Source organism: Schistocerca cancellata, chromosome 2 (genome assembly GCF_023864275.1).
Source record: "Schistocerca cancellata isolate TAMUIC-IGC-003103 chromosome 2, iqSchCanc2.1, whole genome shotgun sequence".
In the NCBI taxonomy this organism is placed as follows: Eukaryota; Metazoa; Arthropoda; class Insecta; order Orthoptera; family Acrididae; genus Schistocerca; species Schistocerca cancellata.
In genome coordinates this window covers 381,610,459-381,624,355 of record NC_064627.1, presented here as the reverse complement: position 1 = coordinate 381,624,355, position 13,897 = coordinate 381,610,459, and the positions used below count along the sequence as shown (strand labels likewise).

The 13,897-nt window shown below is 39.4% G+C and overlaps 2 protein-coding genes across 2 annotated transcripts in view; one reads left to right on the top strand and one right to left on the bottom strand.

The window, feature by feature from the left end:
• Positions 1–13,897, bottom strand: part of LOC126161787 (signal recognition particle 19 kDa protein) — a 77,583-nt gene that overhangs the window by 4,623 nt on the left and 59,063 nt on the right. Inside the window, exon 3 of the mRNA XM_049917860.1 lies at positions 11,941–12,121. Within this exon, the coding sequence (XP_049773817.1) occupies positions 11,941–12,121 (181 nt within the window). The remainder of the gene's footprint in view (positions 1–11,940; positions 12,122–13,897) is intronic.
• The window catches only part of LOC126161784 (DNA-directed RNA polymerase II subunit RPB3), an 86,012-nt gene continuing 76,946 nt past the window's right edge, over positions 4,832–13,897 (top strand). Inside the window, exon 1 of the mRNA XM_049917858.1 lies at positions 4,832–4,846. The gene's annotated coding sequence lies outside the window, so the exon portion shown is untranslated. The remainder of the gene's footprint in view (positions 4,847–13,897) is intronic.

Here is a 13,897-nt window from a genome sequence, read left to right as displayed (position 1 = left end):
CATTTCCAGGAGTGTATGTGTAGTAGTTAACAGATCTCTAATACTTCAAATTTCAGTGAGAGGTCTACTTTTAGAGCAAAGGGTTGTAGGCTGGCAATTTTTATTATTTATTTGTATCAACAAATAGCATAAACTGATTTATTAATCCTAATACAATATAGTATTTACAATATAAGGAAAAGGATTGATTGCTATTCACTGCAAAGATAACACGTTGAAGTTGCGGACAGGTACAATGAAAAGACTGTAATACATTTAGCTTTCGACCAAAGTGTTCTTCAGAAAAGGAAACACACACACACACACACACACACACACATTCATTTACATGAGCAAGCACATCTACGTGGAACTAAAGCAGCACCCTGGAGGGAGTGGGGAAGGTGAAGGGATAGCAGAGTACCAATGGAGTGAGAGAAGAGTGCTCTTGGCTGAGTGTGCAGGGACTAGATGGAGACATGACAAGACTGCCATCAGGTGCAGCATCCAGAGATTGTGGAGCACGGAGTGAGGGAGAGGGGAAGAGGGAGGGGATGCAGCAAAAAAGGAAAGGATGTACTAATATAGAGGAAGAAAGTATCAGCCTTCATGCAGCCTTCGAACTTAACCTAACCTAACCTACTGTTATCCTTTAGACTGCTGCGGAGAGTGCCGCCTTTAAATACATTCTGTGTAGATCCCAAAGGTCACTTGAGAGTGTGTTATGATTTGGTAAGTCACATAGATTTCCACTGCTTTTATTTCTGTGAACACCAACCAAATTTAGGTTGGCAACAATATGTAAACATGCTGGATGACAGTCATATAATAAATGTTTTATTTATCAGAAGTTACCTTACACATAGTGTTAGAGCCTGTCAGAACTTCACGGCCAGAGACCTGGAATCAACTGCAGCTATCAAAGTCATCATATTTCACTGATAAGTTGAATTTGTGGAGTATTAGTGCTATATTGAGCAGGGGCTACAATTTATTAATTGATCTCAAGCCTAGGGAACACCATAAAGTCTAGTTTGTGACATGACTTCGATTTCTTATGACTTCCTTTTGTAGAAGTTTGTTCCAATTACTGTGGAAATTTGTCTGTAAAAAATAGTTACTTCCCTTGGAATTAGAAATAGCACAACTTGTTCTAGCATTTCTTATATTCACATAATGCTTTCTCATTAAATATCACTCTTTTGATGTACTGTATGTAATTTCTCTCTTATATTCTCAATATATCAAAAACTTTTGGATGTAATCTTCCCTAGCCAACTACCATCAGTACCCACTGATCTTCACACTCTGCAACCATGTTACTGTTCTATTTATTGTAAATAAAGAACTTCTTTTACTTCATTTTTGCATTGATTCCGCCTACTCTTATTTATTTGCCATTACACTACACTTTTCTCTCAACTCAACAACTAACTGTTTTCAAAATCCAAAATTCCAACACTGGTTTTTCACTTTTCATTTACCTGTGGAAAAAATTCTCTTGTATCAAAAGACATTCTTTACTTACTTTTTAGTTGGTCAAAATTCAATACCATTTTTTTCACTTGTTAAAAAATACACTGACTTAGCAATGAAAAATGTAACACACCTTTTGGTAGTTCTGTCACGAAATACAACAAATATTGCAAGAGAAGAAAAACATCTCAAAAAAACAATAAATGAAGCCAATAATAATGTCAGGAAAAATTCTTGGACATATTAAAAACAATCATTTTATGACAACAGTAACTGTAACAAACAAAGGAAAAGTCTGTGTGCACTGCCCCCCCCCCCCCACACACACACACAGAGAGATTTGCAAGAACAAGTGAAGAAGTCAAAACATGAAATATGAGAGCATGCTGAAAAATAATGCCTCCGAATTTCTCATTCCAATCCCAATACCAGTCGCACATCAGTACACATGCGAAAGCACATGCTACGTATTATGTTCGAAAATGCTGCACATAAAAAGGGATTGTTCCAGGGCTCATACCTTAGGTTCTGTTGTAACATAAAGGTGGGATCAAGTGTTTTGGTCAGCCCTTAGGCTAGGGACTATTTGGGTACTCAACAGAAGAATCATCCTAGTGTCACTATCCAACAGTACTGGCCAAAGTATGTAGATTACATACTTCCTCCTGCTTAGGCAAATATAGCAAATCAGTTGATTCTTTTTGCATTTGATGTGGTCTAAGGTGGGCCATAAGTGGCTTATGGAGGCACCATTAGTTCATGGGCAGATCCTTAGAAAATCCAAAAAAAGATTTTTTTACCATTTTTTGTACCAAAACTGAGCCGTGCATTCCAAGACATCCATGCACAGCAAATTGCGGAAACTTTTATGATATATTTCTAAGATCCCGAACTTGAACAACCTTGAAAATTTTCTTGATATATTTATCTGTTTCCAGTATACAGAGTTTCCAAGTTATTAGCTAATGGGCAGTTCCTCAGAGAAACTCCCCCCCCCCCAAAAAAAATGTTTTTTAACCAATTTTTCATACCAAAACCATAGCCCAGATTCCAGGAAGCCTATACACAGTAAATGACTGAAATTTTTACAACATATTGCTAAGGTCCCAATTCAGAACAACCTCGAAAATTTTATTGACTTTGTTATCAATTTCTTAGACACAAAGGTTAAAAGTTACCTTACATGTACGTGTAAAATATGCACAAATTCCAGTGTGCAGCCAAATTTAAAGAATAAATAACCACAGCAAATCACTCAAATTTTAACATTATACTCTCTATTGCTATGCATGTATCTTTCCATTTTCAAAACTCTTTACTCTTTATTGAGAAACACCCCAAAAATATGTTTTTTTGGATATCAAAACTGAGCCACGGATTCCAAGATGGCTATACTCAGTAAATGGTTGTAAATTTTACGATATATTCCTAAGGCCTCAATCTTGAACAACCTGGAAGATTTTCTTGATATTTTTATCCTTGTTTGAGATACAGAGTTTCAAAGTTACCCTACTTGTACACACAAAATTTGGTATGTAGCAAAAATATAGTTTATAAAGTGACACAGCACAGAGAAATATGCTGTAAAATGTTTCCATTATCATCCAGAGGGTTCAAGGAAACTCAATGTTGCAGTACTGAATAATATGCAAGAGTTTTGTGCACATAAAATCTGGTGTGAGTAGTTTTGCATTATTTCAATATCGCGTAAGTAAACTAACAAAATTTTATTGATTTGTAAAGTTCTTTTCACATGAGTGACATGCCCTGCTGTGGCAGGGAAAAGAAGGGTACCAGCAGAAAAATGCTCATATTGAAGCACAAAAAGGCGAATGTGCTCCTGTTTCAAACACTCTGACTGAAAAGTGCAGTACCAGCTGCTCATTCTACCTTCTTCAGCACTTTTAAAAATTATCTAAAAAATTTTAGCATGTAAACATATTCGCAATTTTTTATGCTCAGAAATGAGGAGGCAGTGGCAGTGGCAAAGAGATGTAGAACTGGATGACAGTAGACACTATTTGTGATATAAAAAAGCAAAGAAGACTGACAGTGTGAGAGAAAGAGGGCAGTGGCAAAGGAACATGGCTGACAGTGACTGAACAGTGCTAGGGAAACAGTGATGGAGACAGTGCCAGTGGGAGAGGGATGAAGAGAAGGAGAAAGTGGAAGTGGGCGAGAGCCACTGACAATGACGGACAGGCCCTATGACAACGAGGAAGAGAGAGAGAGTGACAGCAGCAGTGCAAAGGAATGAATGAAATAGCAATAAGAGGAGACAGTGACAGTGAGAGGAGACAGCAGTAGTAGGGCAGAAAAAAGAAGATTGTGGATGTGAGACATTAGACAGTGACAGAGAGATACAAAGAGATAATGACAATGAGTTGGGCTGAATGAGTGAGAATGAGCAAGTGAGAGTGGATGGATACGAGTGACTTAGAACAATAAACTAATGGGTGAGAGCAAGTTACATTAGGGGAGCTTATGGGAGTGAGACGTGGGTTGCAAGTTAAAAAGGCTGAGGAAGGTTGAGTGAGGCAGCTGGCACCCCCCTTTTCAGTCAGAGTCTTTAAAATCGGAGCATATTTGCCCCTTTTGTGCTCTGATATCAGCATTTTTCTGCTGGTCACATATATCATGCATTTTACTCGGTCGACTTTCCTGTTTCGCTGATGCAAGTTACATTCCTCTGCCACTAGAACGTTCTGAATTGTAGTGTGTAACATGATGGTGTGTAATGTAACTATGTTGGTGAGGAAAGCATGCTGTAATCAAGCCTCTAACTTTCCACAAATGGAGTACCTTTCCCTCAGCATGACAATTCCAGACCATACACGAAGGCTGTGACATCTGTAAGAATCAAATACCTTGGGTTTACTGTCAGCAATCATCCTCCACACAGTCTCAACTGGCCCCAACCGATTTTCAGCTGTTTCCAAAACTTTAAGAGCATCTTTGTGGACTTCACATTCATAGAGAGGGGGTGATGGTGTCAATAAACTGGTCTCTTGTTGGGAGAAATGTGTATGTCACCAGGGTGATTATGTTGGGAAATAAATATGCGGACATGAAGAATAAAGATGTAGAATGTTAATAAAGTTTGTTTTATTTAAAAAGATTTATGGGTTTTCATACAAAAAATTTTGAGGCATTAGTTTTCATTACACCCTTGTACATAAAGTAAGTCGCAATGACTGCTCTGCCTTTTTACCAGCACAAGTTAAAGAAACAACAACAAATACTTTCCCGCTTAATGGCTGCCATATATAGCAAAAGACTGTTAGCGCAGTCTTCCAGCACAGTTAACTACTAGCCAATAGGTCCTTGTGTTGAGACTTCATTTGAAGTTGTTATGTTTACATATCATTTTTGAAAATGTTGTTGTAACTTTGACACATATTAAAAATACTGTCAGAAGAAAGTAGAGACAACTTGCAGACAAGAATTCATCTTCTGTTATTTTGTTTGACCAACAGTGTAGTATACAATTGTTTAGAGGAAAAGCTTCAGTGGCTGGAACAGTCAGCCACGCACAGATGACAGAGAAGGCATGTGAGAAATTAACATAAACGAAAAAGTATGTCACATTCATTCAGCTTTATTCACCAAGTAGTTCTACTCAGTCAAACGTGGAGGAAGTACAAATTCATTTACAACTAAAACTTTTTGTGCATCTTGTGACCAACATGCTTCATTTAGATCAAACTTCTGTACGGTATCTTTATAATATCATCATCTTGCATATGAATTATTTAGTTTTATATTTTTCCTCCTAAGGGGACACCGCCTTAACATAGAACTATCTCTGTGGGTGAGGTGGTTTGCGTGCCCTGGATCTGGAGGGCTATGCCAGTGGTAGCTTAGCTACCAGAAGGATAACCCAAGCTTATGCTAAGTCTATCCTTTTTCTTTATCATTCTCAATCAAAATTGTAGCGGGAAAAGGGCAACAGCTTGAGGGGTGAAAGAAGATGGCCAGTCATTTCAAAAGAAGATTTGGCCAATCCCAATGGTCATCAAGGCGGAAAAACCTTCTCACAACAAAGTGGCATCTGTACTCCAGTGGAGCGGCCACAAAAGGTGTCTGATCCCAGTGGGGCGGCCTGATTACATCCTCTGGGGCTAACCACCTCAGTTGTAACCACGCTGCTGCAAATACAGTAGCCAAAGGTGAAACTTCGGCTTGTGAAGCAGTCTGAAGCATGTGATAATTACAAATATACCCCAGGGGGCTAAGCCCTTATTGACCGATGTCAAAGCAAGCAGGCTATCAGATTCTGGGGAGCCTGCATCATGTGCGAGATGAAACTGCGAACCAACTGCGAACCTACCAGTACCTCAAAATCCAATCTAAATTATGGATACAAAATCAGACCAAAACAGACTATTAAAATGGGAACCATAAACATACAGACAATGATGAAGGTGGGTAAGCTAAAGCAAGTTCTTGACAGTATGAGAGAACTTGCTACTTGCATACTGGCACTACAGGAAACAAGATTGAGGGACGAAAGCACAATGGAAGCAGAGGGATATGTAATTCTGAAAGGGAAACCCAGTGTTTGAGTGCCAAAGCAACCTTTTATGTTTGGCACAGCTTTTGTAGTAGATCGTAGATACCTGGATAGTATCAATGTGTAGAAGGGCACAAATGAGATACTGTCATATCTGACAACGAAAATAGGAACCAAAACCTGTACAATAGGTTGCACATGCACATGCACCAACAAATGATAAGAACAAAAAAGATGAAGCAGGAACTGAACATTTTTGGTCCACTTTAGATAAGGTAGTGACAGATGTGGACAAAACAGGTGTCTATTTTGCTAGGAGATTTTAATGCGCAAATATGCATGGAAAGGACATTTAGAGGTCCTGTGGGAGGTTATTCAGCCCGCAAGAGAACAAACAAGAATTGTGAGAGATTAGTGGACCTTTGTAAGAGACAAGATGAGAATAATGACCACTCATTACAAAACTAAGGCAAGCACGAAAACAATGTCGGCTAGCCCTAGAAACAGGATTGGGGAAAAACAGCTAGACCATGTAGAAATCCGTGACAAGAATCACAGAGAGATTATCAAGACAAAAGTGAGGAAAAATATCAGAATGGAATAAGATTACTATCCTGTCGAAATAAAATGCAGATGGATACCCAACAGAGCAAGGAAACGTAGGACCATAAACACTCACAGAATTGACCTAGACCTTCTGAAAAAGCACAGAGCAGAGTATGCAAAGAGAATGATAGTTCCGAGTCATTGGAAGGGAGTGAGAGATATGATGGAAGAAGAGGCAGTGCAACTGGCTACTAAGAACAAGAAAAGGAAGCATGAGTGGTGGACGACTGAATGTGAGAATGCAGTCGAGACCAGGAAGAAAGTATGGATGAAATGGCAATCCTGTAAAAAGCACGAAGACTAGTCAAAATTCCACAATGCAAGAAAAATTGCTAGAGAAATGATCAGAAATGCTGAGAGAAGTAGATGGAACGAGACATCTGAAGAAGCAAACAAGGCCTTCAAGAAACACAAATCACAAATCTTTGACAGAGAAATGAAGAGCAGAATTAAAGGCTTTGAGGCAAAAGAACCCTCTGTAATAGGACACGATGGCACAATAAAAACTGGCAAGAAAGAGGTGTGTGAGGAAATGTCTAGGTATTTTAGGGATTTTCTGAATGCAGAAGCACCAACAGTAAAGTGGACACATGCTTTAGGGACGAAATCAGGATAGTCTAGACAATGCACCCACCAGGGTAGAAGTAGGAGAGGCAATTAAAAACCTCAAAAACAACAAGGAATCAGGCAATGATGGTATCTGTGCTGAAAAGATCAAGTGGGTGGGTCTGAAATAGAATGAAGTATGTACTGTATAATAATGGATATCAGGAGAAATAAGAAAATATCCATAGACTGGAAAGAAGTCGTTATAATACCACTACACAAGAAAGGGGACAAGAAAGTACTGGATACCTACAGGGGCATCTTACTCTTGAACATAGGGCACAAGGTTTTGTCGATAAACTTGCTAAACAGAGTTGAAAAACAACTGGGGCCGACAATAGGAGCTGTGTGGCTTTAAAAAAGGTAGGAACTGTACAGAGCAGATATTTGGAACAAAAAGGATAATAGAACACAGGCACAGGAAAGGAAAAAACATAATAGTGACATTTGTGGACTTCCAAAAGACCGACTATTCAGCTGACAGAAGTACTCTGCTTGATGTGTTAGAAGATAGAGGACTGGATGTTACAACACATGCAATAATAAAGGAAACATTAAGTGACACTACTGCCAGGATCAGACATCGCAGTACGCTGTCAGACAGCTTCGAAATAAAAACAGGAGTCCAGCATGTTGGCCTGTCACCAATTTTATTTAACCTAGTTTTGGACGAAGTAGTGAGACAGTGGAGACAACTAAACAGTAACATGAAGATCAAAGGTGTGCAAACAGGGTACATCTACATCTACATCTACATCCATACTCCGCAAGCCACCTGACAGTGTGTGGCGGAGGGTACCTTCAGTACCTCTATCGGTTCTCCCTTCTATTCCAGTCTCGTATTGTTCGTGGAAAGAAGGATTGTCGGTATGCCTCTGTGTGGGCTCTAATCTCTCTGATTTTATCCTCATGGTCTCTTCGCGAGATATACGTAGGAGGGAGCAATATACTGCTTGACTCTTCGGTGAAGGTATGTTCTCGAAACTTTGACAAAAGCCCGTACCGAGCTACTGAGCGTCTCTCCTGCAGAGTCTTCCACTGGAGTTTATCTATCATCTCCGTAACGCTTTCGCGATTACTAAATGATCCTGTAACGAAGCGCGCTGCTCTCCGTTGGATCTTCTCTATGTCTTGTATCAACCCTATCTGGTACGGATCCCACACTGCTGAGCAGTATTCAAGCAGTGGGCGAACAAGCGTACTGTAACCTACTTCTTTTGTTTTCGGATTGCATTTCCTTAGGATTCTTCCAATGAATCTCAGTCTGGCATCTGCTTTACCGACAATCAACATTATATGATCATTCCATTTTAAATCACTCCTAATGCGTACTCCCAGATAATTTATGGTATTAACTGCTTCCAGTTGCTGACCTGCTATTTTGTAGCTAAATGATAAAGGATCTATCTTTCTGTGTATTCGCAGCACATTACACTTGTCTACATTGAGATTCAGTTGCCATTCCCTGCACCATGCGTCAATTCGCTGCAGATCCTCCTGCATTTCAGTACAATTTTCCATTGTTACAACCTCTCGATACACCACAGCATCATCTGCAAAAAGCCTCAGTGAACTTCCGATGTCATCCACCAGGTCATTTATGTATATTGTGAATAGCAACGGTCCTATGACACTCCCCTGCGGCACACCTGAAATTACTCTTACTTCGGAAGACTTCTCTCCATTGAGAATAACATGCTGCGTCCTGTTATCAAGGAACTCCTCAATCCAATCACACAATTGGTCTGATAGTCCATATGCTCTTACTTTGTTCAATAAACGACTGTGGGGAACTGTATCGAACGCCTTGCGGAAGTCAAGAAACACGGCATCTACCTGTGAACCCGTGTCTATGGCCCTCTGAGTCTCGTGGACGAATAGCGCGAGCTGGGTTTCACATGACCGTCTTTTTCGAAACCCATGCTGATTCCTACAGAGTAGATTTCTAGTCTCCAGAAAAGTCATTATACTCGAACACAACACGTGTTCCAAAATTCTACAACTGATCGACGTTAGAGATATAGGTCTATAGTTCTGCACATCTGTTCGACGTCCCTTCTTGAAAACGGGGATGACCTGTGCCCTTTTCCAATCCTTTGGAATGCTACGCTCTTCTAGAGACCTACGGTACACCGCTGCAATAAGGGGGGCAAGTTCCTTCGCGTACTCTGTGTAAAACTGAACTGGTATCCCATCAGGTCCAGAGGCCTTTCCTCTTTTGAGCGATTTTAATTGTTTCTCTATCCCTCTGTCGTCTATTTCGATATCTACCATTTTGTCATCTGTGCGACAATCTAGAGAAGGAACTACAGTGCAATCTTCCTCTGTGAAACAACTTTGGAAAAAGACATTTAGTATTTCGGCCTTTAGTCTGTCATCCTCTGTTTCAGTACCATTTTGGTCACAGAGTGTCTGGACATTTTGTTTTGATCCACCTACCGCTTTGACATAAGACCAAAATTTCTTAGGATTTTCTGCCAAGTCAGTACATAGAACTTTACTTTCGAATTCATTGAACGCCTCTCGCATAGCTCTCTTCACACTACATTTCGCTTCGCGTAATTTTTGTTTGTCTGCAAGGCTTTGGCTATGTTTATGTTTGCTGTGAAGTTCCCTTTGCTTCCGCAGCAGTTTTCTAACTCGGTTGTTGAACCACGGTGGCTCTTTTCCATCTCTTACGATCTTGCTTGGCACATACTCATCTAACGCATATTGTACGATGGTTTTGAACTTTGTCCACTGATCCTCAACACTATCAGTACTTGAGACAAAACTTTTGTGTTGAGCCAACAGGTACTCTGAAATCTGCTTTTTGTCACTTTTTCTAAACAGAAAAATCTTCCTACCCTTTTTAATATTCCTATTTACGGCTGAAATCATCGATGCCGTAACCGCTTTATGATCACTGATTCCCTGTTCTGCGTTAACTTTTTCAAATAGTTCGGGTCTGTTTGTCACCAGAAGGTCTAATATGTTATCGCCACGAGTCGGTTCTCTGTTTAACTGCTCAAGGTAGTTTTCAGATAAAGCACTTAAAAAAATTTCACGGGATTCTTTGTCCCTGCCACCCGTTATGAACGTCTGAGTCTCCCAGTCTATATCCGGCAAATTAAAATCTCCACCCAGAACTATAACATGGTGGGGAAATCTACTCGAAATATTTTCCAAATTATCCTTCAGGTGCTCAGCCACAACAGCTGCTGAGCCAGGGGGCCTATAGAGACATCCAATTACCATGTCTGAGCCTGCTTTAACCGCGACCTTCACCCAAATCATTTCACATTTCGGATCTCCGTCAATTTCCTTCGATACTATTGCACTTCTTACCGCTATAAACACGCCTCCCCCTTCACTGTTCAGCCTGTCTCTGCGGTATACATTCCAATCTGAGTTTAGGATTTCGTTACTGTTTACGTCTGGTTTCAGCCAACTTTCTGTCCCTAGTACTATATGGGCGTTGTGATCGTTTATTAATGAGAGCAGTTCTGGGACATAATGCAACAGTGGACTGCCTGGCATTTGCAGATGATGTGGCACTCTTAAACGAGACAGAAGAAGAGGGAAAGACAGCACTAAAAATCTAGCCGAAACAGCAGGAAAGGTCAGACGGAAGATTGCATATAAGAAGATCAACACATTGAACACTCAGTCTGACTGGAAGATTGATGGCCAAGTGGTTGAGAAAGTCAACAGTTTTTGTTATTTGGGGGAGAAGCTAATTGGTGGCATACGGAGCAACAGTAGCACAGTAGACAGGGCACAGCTTTAGCAGAAGCTTCAGCATGTGGTGAAAACAACATATGGCAAGAAAAATGCCACAGAATGCCAAATTGTGAGACTACACAGCAATTGTGAGAAATGCTGCTCTGCATGCATCAGAAATGATCACACTCGGCAAGAGAGCTTGTATACAGTTAGAGGAGGAGGAGCGAAAAATTTTGAGACGCATATGGAGCGCCAAAAAACATGGGGATATCTGGATACACACAACACGACAGGAATTGTATGAAAATATTGAACCCATACTGAGCGAGATACGGAAGAGGACGTTACAATTTGTTGGGCACATCATGAGGATGGATGAGGAGAGGTTGATTAAGAAGATATGGAATGCAACATGTCATACAGGAAACAACTGGGTGAAGGAAGTAAGAAATGACTGAAAAGCTGTAGGAATAAAAGAAATGAATCTGCAGGCAGTAGTACATGATAGGGAGAAATGTAAAGGGTTGGTGGACGGTCACAGGTGGCCGGACATCAAAATCAAAGTTGTCTTAACAAAAGAAGAAAGAAACGGAGGAAGGGAGAGTTTGAAGAGGTATTGGGAAGAAAGATGTATAAAACAAGCCACATGTGATCCTGAAGGGTCCTAATGAAGCAGAAGAAGAAAAGTTTTATGTTTTTTCAACTCGTTGCTTGTGAGCTTCAATAAAGTAGTGATGACTGCAAATACTGGTTAATAAGTGGCGAATAATGTTTTGATTCTTTCCAGCACTAACTGTATATCATTACAAAGTGAAAAGTCACCCTGTATAATAAAAGACATAGTTGGCTGCTCAATCAGGAGACTGGCACTATTAGTTACGTCGTGATAGACATATTGAATCAGAATAAGTGCTACAACAACTCTGCTGATATTATACTTTACTTTTGTTTCTAGTCTATCTGGTTTAACGCAAATTTGATATGACTCCAGTCATTGTGGTTCACATGTTATAAACTACATTTCTCAATAATTTTTCATCAATATTTTACTTTACTTGTTGGTAAGTCTGGATTAAATGGTGTTCCATCATCATTTTTAAGCTGCACTCTAATTCGGCCTCTGTACAGCATCTCTTTGCTTCGTTCTCGACAGTAGTATTTATTCTCCACTCCAATTTTTAAGCCCGCTGAAGAAAGTACATCTCGGATTTCTTGATGGGTTGGATTTTCAACAGCCTAGAACAAAAATTAAAGCACATAAGCAACCATTTGTATTTATATGATTTTCTGTCATGGCTATTCTACTCTGCACTTGGTTAATTGCTATTTACAAAAAATCTTGGTATGAATTAATAACTGAAAGAGACACCACTAGAAACTACTCAAACTAATCACACAATAAAAAAAAGACATATCGTCATATAAAACACCTTCAAACCATGTGCATAGTGTATGTGGACAGTTAGAACACATATATTTTAATAGCTGAATGACATGTTTAAGGCTGACAACAATACTCTAGGCAAAGTCGGAAGGGAAACCTCTGCATTAACCAATGTTCAGATAAATGATTTTTGTTGTGACTTGTATCTGTTACAAGAGTGTATTGGATGGTACATTTCTCTTTCTTTTATTTCCCCCCCCCCCCTTTTTATCACTGCAAAAATTGCATTATGGAGATTCCTCCAGTACTGTTCAGAACAAGTGAGCTGGAAATTTGCCATAGATTTAAGCCCAAGTGCACAACAGTTGATATGAACCACTTGTTTCTATCCAATTAGTAAACTAGGAACATAATGCTATTACAGGTTGCAACCTGCCGTAATGCAATCCTTTTGAGACCTTGATCCAATCCTATAGTGTCCATGTGTTATATTTGTCACTTTTTCATTGATTAAGCTCAACCTGGTAAACAAGTCTATAAGCAGAATTTTACCTAATTAATTTTTCATTTCACCAAGCTCTCATTTGTGTCTTTATGAAAATTCCACTGCACCCTTGAATCCACAACAAATTGTTAGTACACCTGCTGATTTATTTGTAGTATATAAGTATATGTGCCACACTTTTGTTAATGTTTGATTTTCTCAGGCTCTTCACTGCACTTAGGAAGTTGGTTAGTTGTATGCAAGATCTACAGTATTTTACTGCTTTCCTAACAGTGATGGCTTCCACGTACACTTGATAATTTTCTGTAGTATTGTGCATTCTACTGAGTTGTCACTGCCTGTCTTTGCTTGATCTGTATAAATCTTTGGTGAATTCAGAAAGGTGGAACTGAGCAAAATGTTGATTTCAGTCTTCAAGTTTGGACAAATCTTTACATAGTAGGATGTTACTGAAGGTTCGTACATTTTCATTTCAGTAGCTGAATGGCCCAAGAAATTCTGGTATGGTTTCATATTTTATTTTCATGCCAAGTTCAACATTGAAGGAATTTCATAATCAGTGGCTCTCTTCCATTTCCAGTGAAGTAGGTACTTTTTTTTGTGTTTGCCCAATACTTCATTAATCTGTTAATTAAAAGGTGTCCTATCTGTGAGATTCATTTTAATGTGAATTTATTCACAAATTTCCTCAACAAAGACAGCCTTCATAGGTGTGAATAGCATGGCTCCAGTGCGTATTTCAATACAGCAATAGTGAAGTCTGTTTAGTTAAGATGTCAAATTTCTTGCCTCATCGTGGTAAAATACACAGCCATAACCCAACACTGATCTCATGGGTCTTATAAAAGCTGAGCAGAGTTTTTAGGTGAGTTCTGCATCATATATTGACCACACATTTCAGTGCATTCCTCTTTGTTTCCATCTCAGAAGAAACCAGTAAACCCCACCCCTTGACTCCATAAAGAATTGAACTCCCACATATAACACAGTTTCAAATGTCTGAGTGCAAATGAGTTAACATGTTAAATTTGATGGTAAGCATGAGAAAGTTTTGAAAAGGTTTAAAATTACATTTTAATGTTTGTTAGAAGTCACTAAGTCCTCTCATTATTAAATACTGGAT